This window comes from Oncorhynchus gorbuscha, unplaced genomic scaffold (assembly GCF_021184085.1).
Source record: "Oncorhynchus gorbuscha isolate QuinsamMale2020 ecotype Even-year unplaced genomic scaffold, OgorEven_v1.0 Un_scaffold_561, whole genome shotgun sequence".
NCBI classification, from domain to species: Eukaryota; Metazoa; Chordata; class Actinopteri; order Salmoniformes; family Salmonidae; genus Oncorhynchus; species Oncorhynchus gorbuscha.
The window spans coordinates 396,508-410,957 of record NW_025745393.1 but is presented as its reverse complement, the minus strand read 5'-3'; the positions used below and the strand labels follow the sequence as shown (position 1 = coordinate 410,957).

General features: G+C 41.7%; 1 protein-coding gene across 1 annotated transcript; it reads left to right on the top strand.

The window, feature by feature from the left end:
• Nucleotides 1-77: 77 nt before the first annotated feature.
• On the top strand, nucleotides 78-7,471 carry LOC124018676 (galectin-2-like). The gene is made up of 4 exons (XM_046334019.1): nucleotides 78-158; nucleotides 5,487-5,566; nucleotides 6,278-6,437; nucleotides 6,974-7,471. The coding sequence occupies exons 1-4, from the start codon at nucleotides 156-158 to the stop codon at nucleotides 7,118-7,120; spliced, it is 390 nt and encodes a 129-aa protein (XP_046189975.1). The 5' UTR covers nucleotides 78-155; the 3' UTR covers nucleotides 7,121-7,471.
• Nucleotides 7,472-14,450: the final 6,979 nt, after the last annotated feature.

Genomic DNA, 14,450 nt, shown 5'->3' with positions numbered 1-14,450 from the left:
TTGGCCCTGATTGGTCACCACTTTTACAACTCCTTCTCTTATTGGCTAGTACAAAATTCTAAACCCTGCCCTTTCTACAATACCAGACTGTAAAATGAAAACTTTGTCACTTCTCAGGCTTTTTCTGCTGAGGTTTCATTGAGAAGTCCGCCAAGATGGTATGTATGACTGTAATTCATTCAGAACTATTCTTTTATCAACTTTCTCTGCTTTCAAACTATCTACACACTGCAGCATATCAGATACATTGTTTAAACACCTCCCTTTCAAAGGCAAATCAATACAAGGTTGTGTGCAGCTCCTGAAATGTATGTTTTGCTTTGATACTGTGTTATCATGATTATTATTATCACAGTACAAATAACCTTGGGACAACTGGAATTTAATATGAGTCTGTGATTAAATGACTTTCATTGCCGATATGATTTATTCTACTACAGGGGCAGTCCATAAAATCCATATGTGATTCTTTGTAGTCTTTTGCAATAGTGTTCCTTATCTTGATGTACTTTGAATAACTGTGAGTGGTGAGTCTGGAGATTAGTTGGATTCAGGGTTGTAAAAAGTAAGAGGATGACACCTGTATATTATACAGCCTTTAGATCAGGGCTCTCCAACCCTGCTCCTGGAGAGTTACCCTCCTGTAGGTTTTTACTCCAACCCTGTTCCTGGAGAGCTACCCTCCTGTAGGTTTTCACTCCAACCCTGTTCCTGGAGAGCTACCCTCTTATAATTTTTAACTCCAACCCTGTTTCTGGAGAGCTACCCTCCTGTAGATTTTCACTCCAACCCTGTTCCTGGAGAGCTAACCTCCTGTAGGTTTTCACTCCAACCCTGTTCCGGGAGAGCCACCCTCCTGTAGGTTTTCACTCCAACCCTGTTCCTGGAGAGCTACCCTCCTGTAGGTTTTAACTCCAACCCTGTTTCCGGAGAGATACCCTCCTGTAGGTTTCCACTCCAACCCTGTTCCTGGAGAGCTACCCTCCTGTATGTTTTCACTCCAACCCTGTTCCTGGAGAGCTACCCTCCTATAATTTTCACTCCAACCCTGTTCCTGGAGAGCTAACCTCCTGTAGGTTTTAACTCTAACCCTGTTCCTGGAGAGATACCCTCCTGTAGGTTTTCACTCCAACCCTGTTCCTGGAGAGCTAACCTCCTGTAGGTTTTCACTCCAACCCTGTTCCGGGAGAGCTACCCTCCTGTAGGTTTTCACTCCAACCCTGTTCCTGGAGAGCTACCCTCCTGTAGGTTTTCACTCCAACCCTGTTCCTGGAGAGCTACCCTCCTGTAGGTTTCTACTCCAACTCTGTTCCTGGAGAGCTACCCTCCTGTAGGTTTCTACTCCAACCCTGTTCCTGGAGAGCTACCCTCCTGTAGGTTTCTACTCCAACCCTGTTCCTGGAGAGATACCCTCCTGTAGGCTTTCACTCCAACCCTGTTCCTGGAGAGCTAACCTCCTGTAGGTTTTCACTCCAATCCCAGTTGTAACTAACCTGATTCAGCTTATAAACCAGCTCATTATTAGAATCAGGTGAGCTAGATTAGGGTTGTAGACCGTAGGATATCCAATAGTTCAGCAGTCTAGAAATATTCTGTGTCACAATATAAATGTGTCTAACTTTGTTGCTTTGAACCACAAGAAATGTACAACGTCAATGGATTCTATACCCAACGAATTACGGAGTTTTTGAGAATTGACTGGAGACTCCACCTGTTTGATGATTAACGTCATTATTGATCTGAGATATAGAGACAGGTGATGCAGTGTTCCAAGGTGCGGCCGAGGTATAGGGTCTAACTACCATATCTTCTACGTGACTATTACCATGTGATACCAGGGACATTGACCCACTGATACAGAGGACACAATGACTACCATTTATTAGATCCAACCAATGATTGTTTGAAGGGAGGTATTATATGAACTCAACAGCATCATCGACGATGCAGTGTCGCACACACACACACACACACACACACACACACACACACACACACACACACACACACACACACACACACACACACACACACACACACACACACACACACACACACACACACACACACACACACACACACACACACACACCACGGATTGTAGTATAGACAGAGGGTGTGGTAGGGTCTTAGCTCGTCTTTGAATCACCAGTTTCATCCTCTATTTTGTTTAGTCTCAGTGTTGTAAACCATTTATGACTTTACTGTCTCCTTGTGACCACTTGCTGACCATCTCAACGGTCAAACAGCATTCAAACAACGTTTAGGTCCTGTTTTGCTGCTTTTATGACCCTGTGTTCGGTATTTTATGACTGATCCCAGATATGATTGTGCAAACATGGCGTGACAATGACCGTAGGAGTTGTCTAGTACAAACAGATCTGGGACCAGGATATGGTTTTATTACCCATGGGTGTTTCACTCACTACCCCAATAAGGTTGATCATTAACACTGAACAAGATAACCTGACCGTAGGTTCTGTTACCGTGGTTCCCTGTGCACCACAGACATGCTGATACGAATCTGTAAAACACCGGTGGCTGGTGGCATCTTAATTGGGGAGGATGGGCTCATAGTAATGACTGGAACTGAATGAATGGAGTGGTATGGAACTCATCATGGTTTTCCACGTGTTTGATATGTTTCCATCCACTCCATTCCAGCTGTAATGATGAGATGTCCTCCCCTCAGCAGCCTCCTGAGCTGTAACGTTTATGAAGTAGCACATGCCAGTTATGGATAACAACGTTTTCAAAAACACAAAGGTCAACGTTCATACTGATGTCATTGACACTTAAGGATGATCAACTAAAGGTTCATTGCTCCATCGTCATGTCAACTCCATCGTCATGTCAACTCCATCGTTCAACTCCATCGTCATGTCAACTCCATCGTCATGTCAACTCCATCGTCATGTCAACTCCATCGTCATATCAACTCCATCATCATGTCAACTCCATCGTCATATCAACTGGGCCTAGATCAGTGGTTCTTAACCTGGGTTTGATCGAACCCCAGGGGTTCGGTGAGTCAGTCTCAGGGGTTCGGCGGAGGTCAAGACACACATTCGACTCATATGATTTGTGATGACACGCCATCATTGGCTGTAGGTGATCACGCTTCATCGCTTGGCCTATCTGTGCTGCAGGGAATTTGGTGCGCTCAGAAGTCGACTTGTGACTGTCGTGATGGTACGTCTTGTGATTTCTTTCTTAATATTTTAATCCCTTCATACTTACTATGTCGAGCAAAAAAATAAAGTGGTCAGACGAATATGTACAATATGGATTGACATGTATAACCGAACGTGATGGGAGTCAGCGTCCTAACTGCATGATTTGCAATGCTAAGTTGAGCAATTCTAGTCTAGCACCGGCAAAACTAAGAGAACACTTCCTTAAGCTGCATGGAGATGGAAAATACAAGAACACAACGCTCGCTGAATTCAAGGTGAAGAGAGCCAGATTCGATGAAAAGGCTACTCTGCCTGTTCTCGGCTTTGTACCCATCAACAAACCGATCCTCACAGCATCGTACGAAGTTGCTTACCTGATCGCAAAGCAGGGCAAACCACACACCATTGGTGAAACACTCATAAAACCAGCTGTGTTGAAGATGGCGAATATCATGATGGGAAAAGAGGCTGAAGTTAAGTTATCCCAAATTCATCTTTGAAATGACACCATCAGTGACAGAATAGAGGACATGAGCAAAGACATCTTGGCTCAAGTAGTTGCAGATCTGATTTCAAGCCTGGAAAAATTCAGCCTTCAACTCGACGAGACCACAGACGTTTCCAATCTAAGCCAGCTTGCTGTATTCGTGCACTATGTGAAAGACGACGTGATAAAGGAAGATTTTTTATTTTGTAAGCCTCTTACAACAACAACCAAGGCAGCCGATGTGAAGAAACTTGTGGATGACTTCTTCAAAGACAACAATCTTTCGTGGGATATGGTTTCTGCAGTTTGTTCGGACGGAGCTCCAGTCATGCTGGGAAGAAAGTCTGATTTTGGTGCGCTAGTGAAAGCCGATGCACCACACATCATTGTTACGTATTGTATTCTGCACAGGCATGCGTTGGCAACAAAAACCTTGCCTCCAAAACTGGCAGAAGTATTAAAAATTGTAGTGGAATGCATGAACTATGTGCGAATTAGTGCTCTGAGGCACCGCATCTTCAGTGCGCTGTGTAAAGAAATGGGCTCTGAATTCGAGGCACTTCTGTACCATTCTAACGTTTGGTGGTTATCCCGGGGACAGGTGCTGAATCGTGATTTTGCCGTGCGTGTGGAATTAGCCCTGTTTTTGCAAGAGCACCAACATTGTCATGCAGATTGCCTCAACAATTCTGAGTTCATTCTCATTTTAGCGTACATGGCTGATATCTTAGCAGCTCTCAGTCATCTCAATCAAAAGTTGCAGGGCGGTGGAGTCAACATCATCGAAGCGGAGGAAAACCTGAAGGCTTTAAAAAAGCTACCGTTATGGAAACGACAAACAGAGAACGATAACTTCGCAAACTTTCCCCTGCTGGACGACTGTGTAAGTAAGATCGAAGATGTATCTGGAATCGGAGACATTTCTGTACCTTCGGAACTGAAGCAAGCAATTGCCACGCACTTAGATGAGCTTGCAAAGTGTCTTGACGGATACTTCCCTACAAGAGAGTCATATCCAGCATGGGTGAGACAGCCGTTCACGTTTAGTGTTGAGACAACAGATGTCAATGATGAATGCCTCGATGAAATCATTGAAATTCAGCAGAGCCACGTTCAACAGCAACTCTTCAGAACAACAACTCTTTCAACGTTTTGGTGTCAACAAATGGTAGCGTACCTTGTTATTGCTAAGAAATCTCTGGAGATTTTCATACCGTTTGTTACAACATATCTTTGCGAGCAATCCTTTGAGGATGCTGAACATAAAAATGAAGAAAAGGAACAGACTTTGTTGTGAAAATGACATGAGAGTGGCACTTGCCAAGGTGAAGCTGCGCATTTCTGAACTGGTCTCTGAAAGGCAACAGCAGAAGTCACACTGATTTGCAGCAAATATTCATTATTATGTTTTTGTTTTTGTGTGAAAATCATGTTTTTATGATTTTTTTCTTTGAACACAGTGATGTTGATGCACGGTTCATTTTGTGCACCAGTAAACTATGTTATGAATTTGAAAAAAATAATATTTTATTTTTCCAATTAAGAAGGGTTCGGTGAATGCGCATATGAAACTGGTGGGGTTCAGTACCTCCAACAAGGTTAAGAACCACTGGCCTAGATGAACATTATCCCTGTTATGGGAACCAAACTCTGCAGACCAATGAGTTTTATTTTCCCACTTCTCATTTACTCTTAGTCTCTGCTATTTGTACTGTTCATTTGACAAGGTAACTGTTTTCTATGAGCTCAGTGCAGTAAGACGCTTATTACTGTGCATTTATCCCATTTGTTAACCCCTTGGTTGTCTAATTTCTCCTTCCTAGACGTTCCGTGTGGAAAACATGTCCTTCAAGCAGGGTCAGGAGATGACATTCACAGGGAAAACCAAGTCTGGAGCCTCTAAGTAAGATCCTGACACTTCACCTTTCAACCCAAACCAAACACAGTGTTTCCCCTAACATTAGTCCTAGAGACACTCCTAGTGCCTCACTCACTTCTCACTCCCAAGATTTAGCAGAACCCTGACACTCTTGGTTTCAATTAAATGTTTTGGTGCTTGTAGACCTGATTGTACTTTTCGGGTATTTCGCAGCCCACCAAGTGTATATGGGAAACACTGCAAACAGTGCACATACAAGTTGGTTTCAACTATTGGTTTCAACTATTGGTTTCAACTATTGGTTTCAACTATTGGTTTCAACTATTGGTTTCAACTATTGGTTTCAACTACTGGTTTCAACTACTGGTTTCAACTACTGGTTTCAACTATTGGTTTCAACTATTGGTTTCAACTATTGGTTTCAACTACTGGTTTCAACTACAGGTTTCAACTATTGGTTTCAACTATTGGTTTCAACTACTGGTTTCGGTGTTTGTAGCCCCGGATGTCACATTGGGGGCCTTTTGCAGCCCACAATATACATACCAAAAGGTTGTCATGGTTATTGACATGGTTTCAATTCAATTTGGCGAAGCAAAAACAAACCACGCTCATGGAGAACTTATTGTGTTACTTTTTTTGGACTGAATTATCATATCTCATTTCCTGTTTCATTTTATCTCTCCCATCTCTCCCTCTCTTTCTCTCACTCTCTCTAAATATACCCCCCCATAGTTTCACCATCAACATCGGCCACGACAGTGACAACTACGCCCTCCACTTCAACCCTCGTTTCAACCACGGACACATTGTGTGTAACTCTCTGTCTGGAGGAAGCTGGGGAGACGAACTCAAGGAAGGTCACTTCCCCTTCCAGGATGGAGAGCAGTTCAAGGTGTGTGTGTGTGTGCTCGCATGTGTGTGTGATAAGGTAATAATCACCAGTCTAACATTTGGTCATAGGTCAGTCTGGTCACACAGTCTGTTGACTCTAACTGCAAATATAATATGTAACAGTTATAGAGTCCACAGTTAGTCTACACTGGTGATTATAACTGCATCTATTGTATAAGTACATCTGATAGAGGAGATACAGGTTTTATAGTTTAGTAATCTCAATGGCTCATAGATTTGTCTCACTGGGAAGCCAGTGTAAGCCTGCCTAACCGTTGAATTGAATCATTACAAATAAGTCATTAACCAGGAGCCATTCAAATAAAGTCTACAGAAATTAAGCAGTGGATCATTATAAAGATTCTAGCCTCCCATGCCTGACTGCTACAGACTGCAGACTACAAGACACATGGCTGGTAAATGAGATTCTAAACATTTATCTCTCTCTCTCTCTCTCTCTCTCTCTCTCTCTCTCTCTCTCTCTCTCTCTCTCTCTCTCTCTCTCTCTCTCTCTCTCTCTCTCATCCCTCCGTCCAGCTGGTCCTCAATTTCACCAATGAGCAGTTCTACATCAAGCTGCCAGACGGTCACATGATGGACTTCCCCAATCGCCTTGGCGACTGCAAGTACAAACACATCATGGTTGACGGAGATGTCAAGGTCATCAGCTTGAAAATCAAATAGAGGTTGACCTTTAACCTCTGACAGCTGTCTAAATCCTTTGAAACAATACCTGTGAATTTATTTATACCAACTCTGAGCTCTTATTGTGTACGTTGTGTAGTGAGAGGAAAACCCACTAGGTGGCGCCACTGTCAAACACACTTCTACCAGAAACCTGTGGAGAGACCATTCCAGATGTGTTAATAAAACCTCCGTGAAAGCAAACAATGTTTTCAATATCTTTATGTGGCCTTTGTATAATCTTTGAATACTTTTGATGTGTCATTAACGAGAGTCTGGATCTTTATTTCCTTATTCACTAGTATTCAAATCTGTGTACCCAACCAATAAACTTCGATTTGTTTTAGTGTATTCTCTTTTTCTCTTTCCCCCTCTCTCTCTCAACCCCCCCATACTCGTACAGCGGTCAGTCATGACATCATCAGAGCGAGACACATTACTGTTTATTAGACTGTAGCCTGAGTGTTTAATCCTCTTCTGCACACACACACACTAGTGTAACCTGGGTGTTAACCATGGTCTCCCACCATAAAATAATAGACTGAACTCACTAGGTCAGTGTACTCACTTATACACTCTATTGCCACTGTCCTGCCTGTCTGCCTGTTAGTCTCTCTACCTCCTGCCTGTCTGTCTGTTTGCCTGCCTCCTGAATGTCTGTTTGCCTGCCTCCTGAATGTCTGTCTGCCTGCCTCCTGTCTATCTGTCTGTCTGCCTGCCTGCCTCCTGCCTGTATCTGTCTGTCTGCCTGCCTGCCTCCCTGTCTGTCTGCCTACTGCCTGTTTGCCTGCCTGCCTCCTGTCTGTCTGTCTCCTGGGTGAACTGGAACATCAGTGGACTGAACTCACACTTGGTCTTCTAGAAATTTTAGTAGCTTTTTAGTAGTAGTGGTTGATACCAATTCAATGCTAACTCTCTTTACGAAAGATGTTAATCTATGCTGAGTCATGACTAAGGCTAAGCAACAAGCTATCGAGGATGGCTGGCAGCCTAGTGGTTAGGGTGTAGGTCCCGTAACCAAAACGTTACTAGTTCTAATCCCAGAGCCGTCAAGGTGAAACATCTGTTCATGTTGCTGTGAGCAAGGAACTTAACCCTAGTTGCTCCAGGGTTGTCGTTGATCATTGGCTGTGAGCAAGGCACTTAACCCTAGTTGCTCCAGGGTTGTCGTTGATCATTGGCTGTGAGCAAGGCACTTAACCCTAGTTGCTCCAGGGTTGTCGTTGATCATTGGCTGTGAGCAAGGCACTTAACCCTAGTTGCTCCAGGGTTGTCGTTGATCATTGGCTGTGAGCAAGGCACTTAACCCTAGTTGCTCCAGGGTTGTCGTTGATCATTGGCTGTGAGCAAGGCACTCCCTAGTTGCTCCAGGGTTGTCGTTGATCATTGGCTGTGAGCAAGGCACTTAACCCTAGTTGCTCCAGGGTTGTCGTTGATCATTGGCTGTGAGCAAGGCACTTAACCCTAGTTGCTCCAGGGTTGTCGTTGATCATTGGCTGTGAGCAAGGCACTTAACCCTAGTTGCTCCAGGGTTGTCGTTGATCATTGGCTGTGAGCAAGGCACTTAACCCTAGTTGCTCCAGGGTTGTCGTTGATCATTGGCTGTGAGCAAGGCACTTAACCCTAGTTGCTCCAGGGTTGTCGTTGATCATTGGCTGTGACCTCCATCTCTGATAGGTGTCTCTCTGAGTGTCTCGGGGGGATTTGGGTAAAAAAACACATCCATTTCACATGTGTATAGGACAATTATGTGCAATAGGACAAATATAATTGAGATAACAGAGGACCAGCTTTTGATTAGATATTGATTGACAAACTGGACTCAAGTAACTAACTTTCAGTTAAAGTAATTAAGTAACGAACTGTCAGTTGAAGGAAAATTAATATCAATCAACTCAAGTTATTCAGACCAAATGGTTCGTATACAGTTGAAGTCTGAAGTTTACATACACCTTTGCCAAATACATTTAAACTCCGTTTTTCACAATTCCTGACATTTAATCCTAGTAAATATTCCGTCTTAGGTCAGTTAGGATCACCACTTTATTTTAAGAATGTGAAATGTCAGAATAATAATAGAGTGATTTATTTCAGCTTTCATCACATTCCCAGTGGGTCAGAAGTTTACGTGCGCTATATTAGTATTTGTTAGCACTACCTTTAAATTGTTTAAAACTTGGGTCAAATGTTTCAGGTAGCCTTCCACAAGCTTTCCACAATAAGCTGGGTACATTTGGGCCATTCCTCCAGGCAGAGCTGCTGTAACTGAGTCAGATTTGTAGGCCTCCTTGCTCGCACACACTTTTTCAGTTCTGCCCACAAATTTTCTATAGGTTTGAGGTCAGGCCTTTCTGTTGGCCACTCCAATACCTTGACTTTGTTATCCTTAAGCCATTTTGCCACAACTTTGGTTGGGGTCATTGTCCATTTGGAAGACCCATTTGTGACCAAGCTTTAACTTCCTGACTGAGGTCTTGAGATGTTGCTTCAATATATCCACATAATTGTCTTTCCTCATGATGCCATTTATTTTGTGAAGGAAGTGCACCAGTACCTCCTGCAGCAAAGCACCCCCACAACATGATGCTGACACCCCGTGCTTCACAGTTGGGATGGTGTTCTTCAGATTGCAAGCCTCCCCTTTTTCCTCCAAACAGTTCTATTTTTGTTTCATCAGATCAGAGGACATTTCTCCAAAAAATACGATCTTTGTCCCCATGGCGGTTTGGAGCAGTGGCTTTGTCCTTGCTGAGAGGCATTTCAGGTTATGTTGATATAGGACTTGTTTTACTGTGAATATAGATATTTTTGTACCTGTTTCCTCCAGCATCTTCACAAGGTCCTTTGCTGTTGTTCTGGGATTGATTTACACTTTTTGCACCAAAAATACGTTCATCTCTAGGAGACAGAACACTTCTCCATCCTGAGCGGTATGACGGCTGCGTGGTCCCATGGTGTATATACTTGTTTGTACAGATCAACGTGGTACCTTCAGTTTGGAAATTGCTTTGGAAATTGCTCCCAAGGATGAACCAGACTTGTGGAGGTCTACATTTTTTTTCGGAGGTCTTGTCTGATTTCTTTTGATTTTCCAATGACGTCAAGCAAAGAGGCACTGAGTTTGAAGGTAGGCCTTGAAATACATCCACAGGTACACCTTCAATTGACTGAAATTATGTCAATTAGCCTATCAGAAGCTTCTAAAGCCATGACATCATTTTCTGGAATTTTCCAAGCTGTTTAAAGACACAGTGAACTTAGTGACCCATGGAATTTCTGACTCAATGGAATTGTTATACAGTGAATTATAATCTGTTTGGAAAAATTATTTGTGTTATGCACAAAGTAGATGTCCTAACCGACTTGCCAAAACTATAGTTTAACAAGACATTTGTGGAGTGGTTGAAAAACGAGTTTTAATGACTCCAACCTAAGTGTATGTAAACTTCCGACTTCAACTGTAATCTGTATCCACGCTGTCCAGTCTGTGTTGTGGTTCTGTCGGTCCTGTTAGTATTAACATCAATCAACTGAAGTTATTCAGACCAAATGGCTCATATAATCTGTATCCACGCTGTCCAGTCTGTGTTGTGGTTCTGTAGGTCCTGTTAGTATTAACATCAATCAACTGAAGTTATTCAGACCAAATGGCTCATATAATCTGTATCCACGCTGTCCAGTCTGTGTTGTGGTTCTGTAGGTCCTGTTAGTCTATTTTGGCAGGATGAATAACGCTAGACATTCCTGAGAGACAATTTACAGGACAACACGAAGAGACCTGCCTCAAGGCTTTGGAATGTTGCATGGTGGGACCACATTCCCTGGTGAGAGGCCGCGGTCTGAAGAGTGTGTGGGGGGGATTAGGGGTAGGTGTGTGTTGGGGGATAGGGAATGTGTGTGTGTGTGTGTTGGGGGGTGGAGGTAGGGGTAGGTGTGTGTGTGTGTGTGTATGTGTGTGTTGGGGGCGGAGGTAGGGGTAGGTGTGTGTGTGTGTGTGTGTGTGTGTGTGTGTGTGTGTGTGTGTGTGTGTGTGTGTGTGTGTGTGTGTGTGTGTGTGTGTGTGTGTGTGTGTGTGTGTGTGTGTGTGTGTGTCAGTGGGGTCCATCATAGACACATAGAGTGAGGAAACTAGCCACCAACAGAACACACAGCGTTTCTTACAATCGCTGATAAATGTGATGGCATGATTACCACACATTACACTGGATGTGAAAGTTAACTCTATTGCCAGCAGAGGGCAATGTCGTAGTCATTTTACCTCTAAATCAATCTGTCAACACTTTATTAGAACAATCATGTAATAAAAGAATACAAGATGAGAAAAACCAACCAAGAACATTATCTTCACACATTTTTGGCAATATGACAACAACGTCAGTAAGAAACAAAATACACAGTGACTGATTACATGACATGTCAATATGTCACAAGAAATACACAGTGACTGATTACATGACATGTCAATATGTCACAAGAAATACACAGTGACTGATTACATGACATGTCAATATGTCACAAGAAATACACAGTGACTGATTACATGACATGTCAATATGTCATGACAAATATGAAATACCAGTGACTGATTACATGACATGTCAATATGTCACAAGAAATACACAGTGACTGATTACATGACATGTCAATATGTCACAAGAAATACACAGTGACTGATTACATGACATGTCAATATGTCACATGTCAATATGTCAAAATACCAGTGACTGATTACATGACATGTCAATATGTCACAAGAAATACACAGTGACTGATTACATGACATGTCAATATGTCACAAGAAATACACAGTGACTGATTACATGACATGTCAATATGTCACAAGAAATACACAGTGACTGATTACATGACATGTCAATATGTCACAAGAAATACACAGTGACTGATTACATGACATGTCAATATGTCACAAGAAATCTGACACAGTGACTGATTACATGACATGTCAATATGTCACAAGAAATACACAGTGACTGATTACATGACATGTCAATATGTCACAAGACTGATTACATGACATGTCAATATGTCACAAGAAATACACAGTGACTGATTACATGACATGTCAATATGTCACAAGAAATACACAGTGACTGGTTACATGACATGTCAATATGTCACAAGAAATACATGTCAATTACATGACATGTCAATATGTCACAAGAAATACACAGTGACTGATTACATGACATGTCAATATGTCACAAGTGACTGAATACATGTCAATATGACTGATTACATGACATGTCAATATGTCACAAGAAATACACAGTGACTGATTACATGACATGTCAATATGTCACAAAAATACACAGTGACTGATTACATGACATGTCAATATGTCACAAGAAATACCCAGTGACTGATTACATGACATGTCAATATGTCACAAGAAATACACAGTGACTGACATGACATGTCAATATGTCACAAGAAATACAGTGACTGATTACATGACATGTCAATATGTCACAAGAAATACCACAGTGACTGATTACGAAATACACAGTGACTGATTACATGACATGTCAATATGTCATACACAGTGACTGATTACATGACATGTCAATATGTCACAAGAAATACACAGTGACTGATTACATGACATGTCAATATGTCACAAGAAATACACAGTGACTGGTTACATGCATGTCAATATACATGACTGATTACATGACATCAATATGTCTACAAGAAATACACAGTGACTGATTACATGACATGTCAATATGTCACAAGAAATACACAGTGACTGATTACATGACATGTCAATATGTCACAAGAAATACACAGTGACTGATTACATGACATGTCAATATGTCACAAGAAAGAAATACAGTGACTGTGACTGATTACATGACATGTCAATATGTCACAATACACAGTGACTGATTATGACATGTCAATATGTCTAAAAATACACAGTGACTGATTACATGACATGTCAATATGTACACAGTGACTGATTACATGACATGTCAATATGTCACAAGAAATACCTGTGACTGATTACATGACATGTCAATATGTCACAAGAAATACACAGTGACTGATTACATGACATGTCAATATGTCACAAGTTACATGAATACACAGTGACTGATTACATGACATGTCAATATGTCACAAGAAATTACTGGTTACATGACATGTCAATATGTCACAAGAAATACACAGTGACTGATTACATGACATGTCAATATGTCACAAGAAATACACAGTGACTGATTACATGACATGTCAATATGTCACAGAGAAATACACAGTGACTGATTACATGACATGTCAATATGTCACAAGAAATACACAGTGACTGATTACATGACATGTCAATATGTCACAAGAAATACACAGTGACTGATTACATGACATGTCAATATGTCACAAGAAATACACAGTGACTGATTACATGACATGTCAATATGTCACAAGAAATACACAGTGACTGATTACATGACATGTCAATATGTCACAAGAAATACACAGCCGACATGATGAATGCAACTGGAATCCCCTGGAAAAATATATGTCAAACAGCTATTGCTGCAGATGTAGGATCTTACTCTGATCACTCTGTTGCAGGACAACTTTCCTGTAATGTGTGAAATTAAACAGGTTTGAGGTTTAACAAGGCTTTGAGTTATAAAAAAAAATCTTAAATTTGTCATTTCCACTTTGACATTTCAGACTTGATTTTCCCTTACGGAAAAACTATCAATCCCTACAGAAAACTTCCATTAATTATAATCCACATAATAATTCACTTTTCCTGGTGCTGCAGGATTATTTTCCTGCTGTAGCAAACTGGCACAAATTAAGATCCAACACCTGTATAACGATATACCAATAATATTCAGATGATGTAAAAATACAAAAACTACTGAGTTTAGAGCAAGCCATGTTGTTAGGTCAAGTTTATACTGCACTAACTACTCAAAAAACATTTGTTTTGGAGGCTACTCAAACAGCTATAAAGAAATGTCCTCATGTTTTCACCAAATCCAAGGTGCTCCTCAGAGTGAAAAGATAAAAATGCTTTATCAGAAATGCTTTGGCAATAGTGCTCTTGTCAGAATAACTCCCCCTCTTTTATAGTTCCTGCATGGATGACCTATCCTCCCCAGGATAAAAAGGATTTAAGTCAAGTATAATAGTTCCTACTTGTGTCACGTCAAAATACTTCCCCCCTCTTCTCCTATTGATCCTGTAGGGGTGAGGGGTGCTCCGGCTGCTGACCCCAGGTCACCTCTACTCTGATTATAGATCCTGTAGGGGTGCTCCGGCTGCTGACCCCAGGTCACCTCTACTCTGA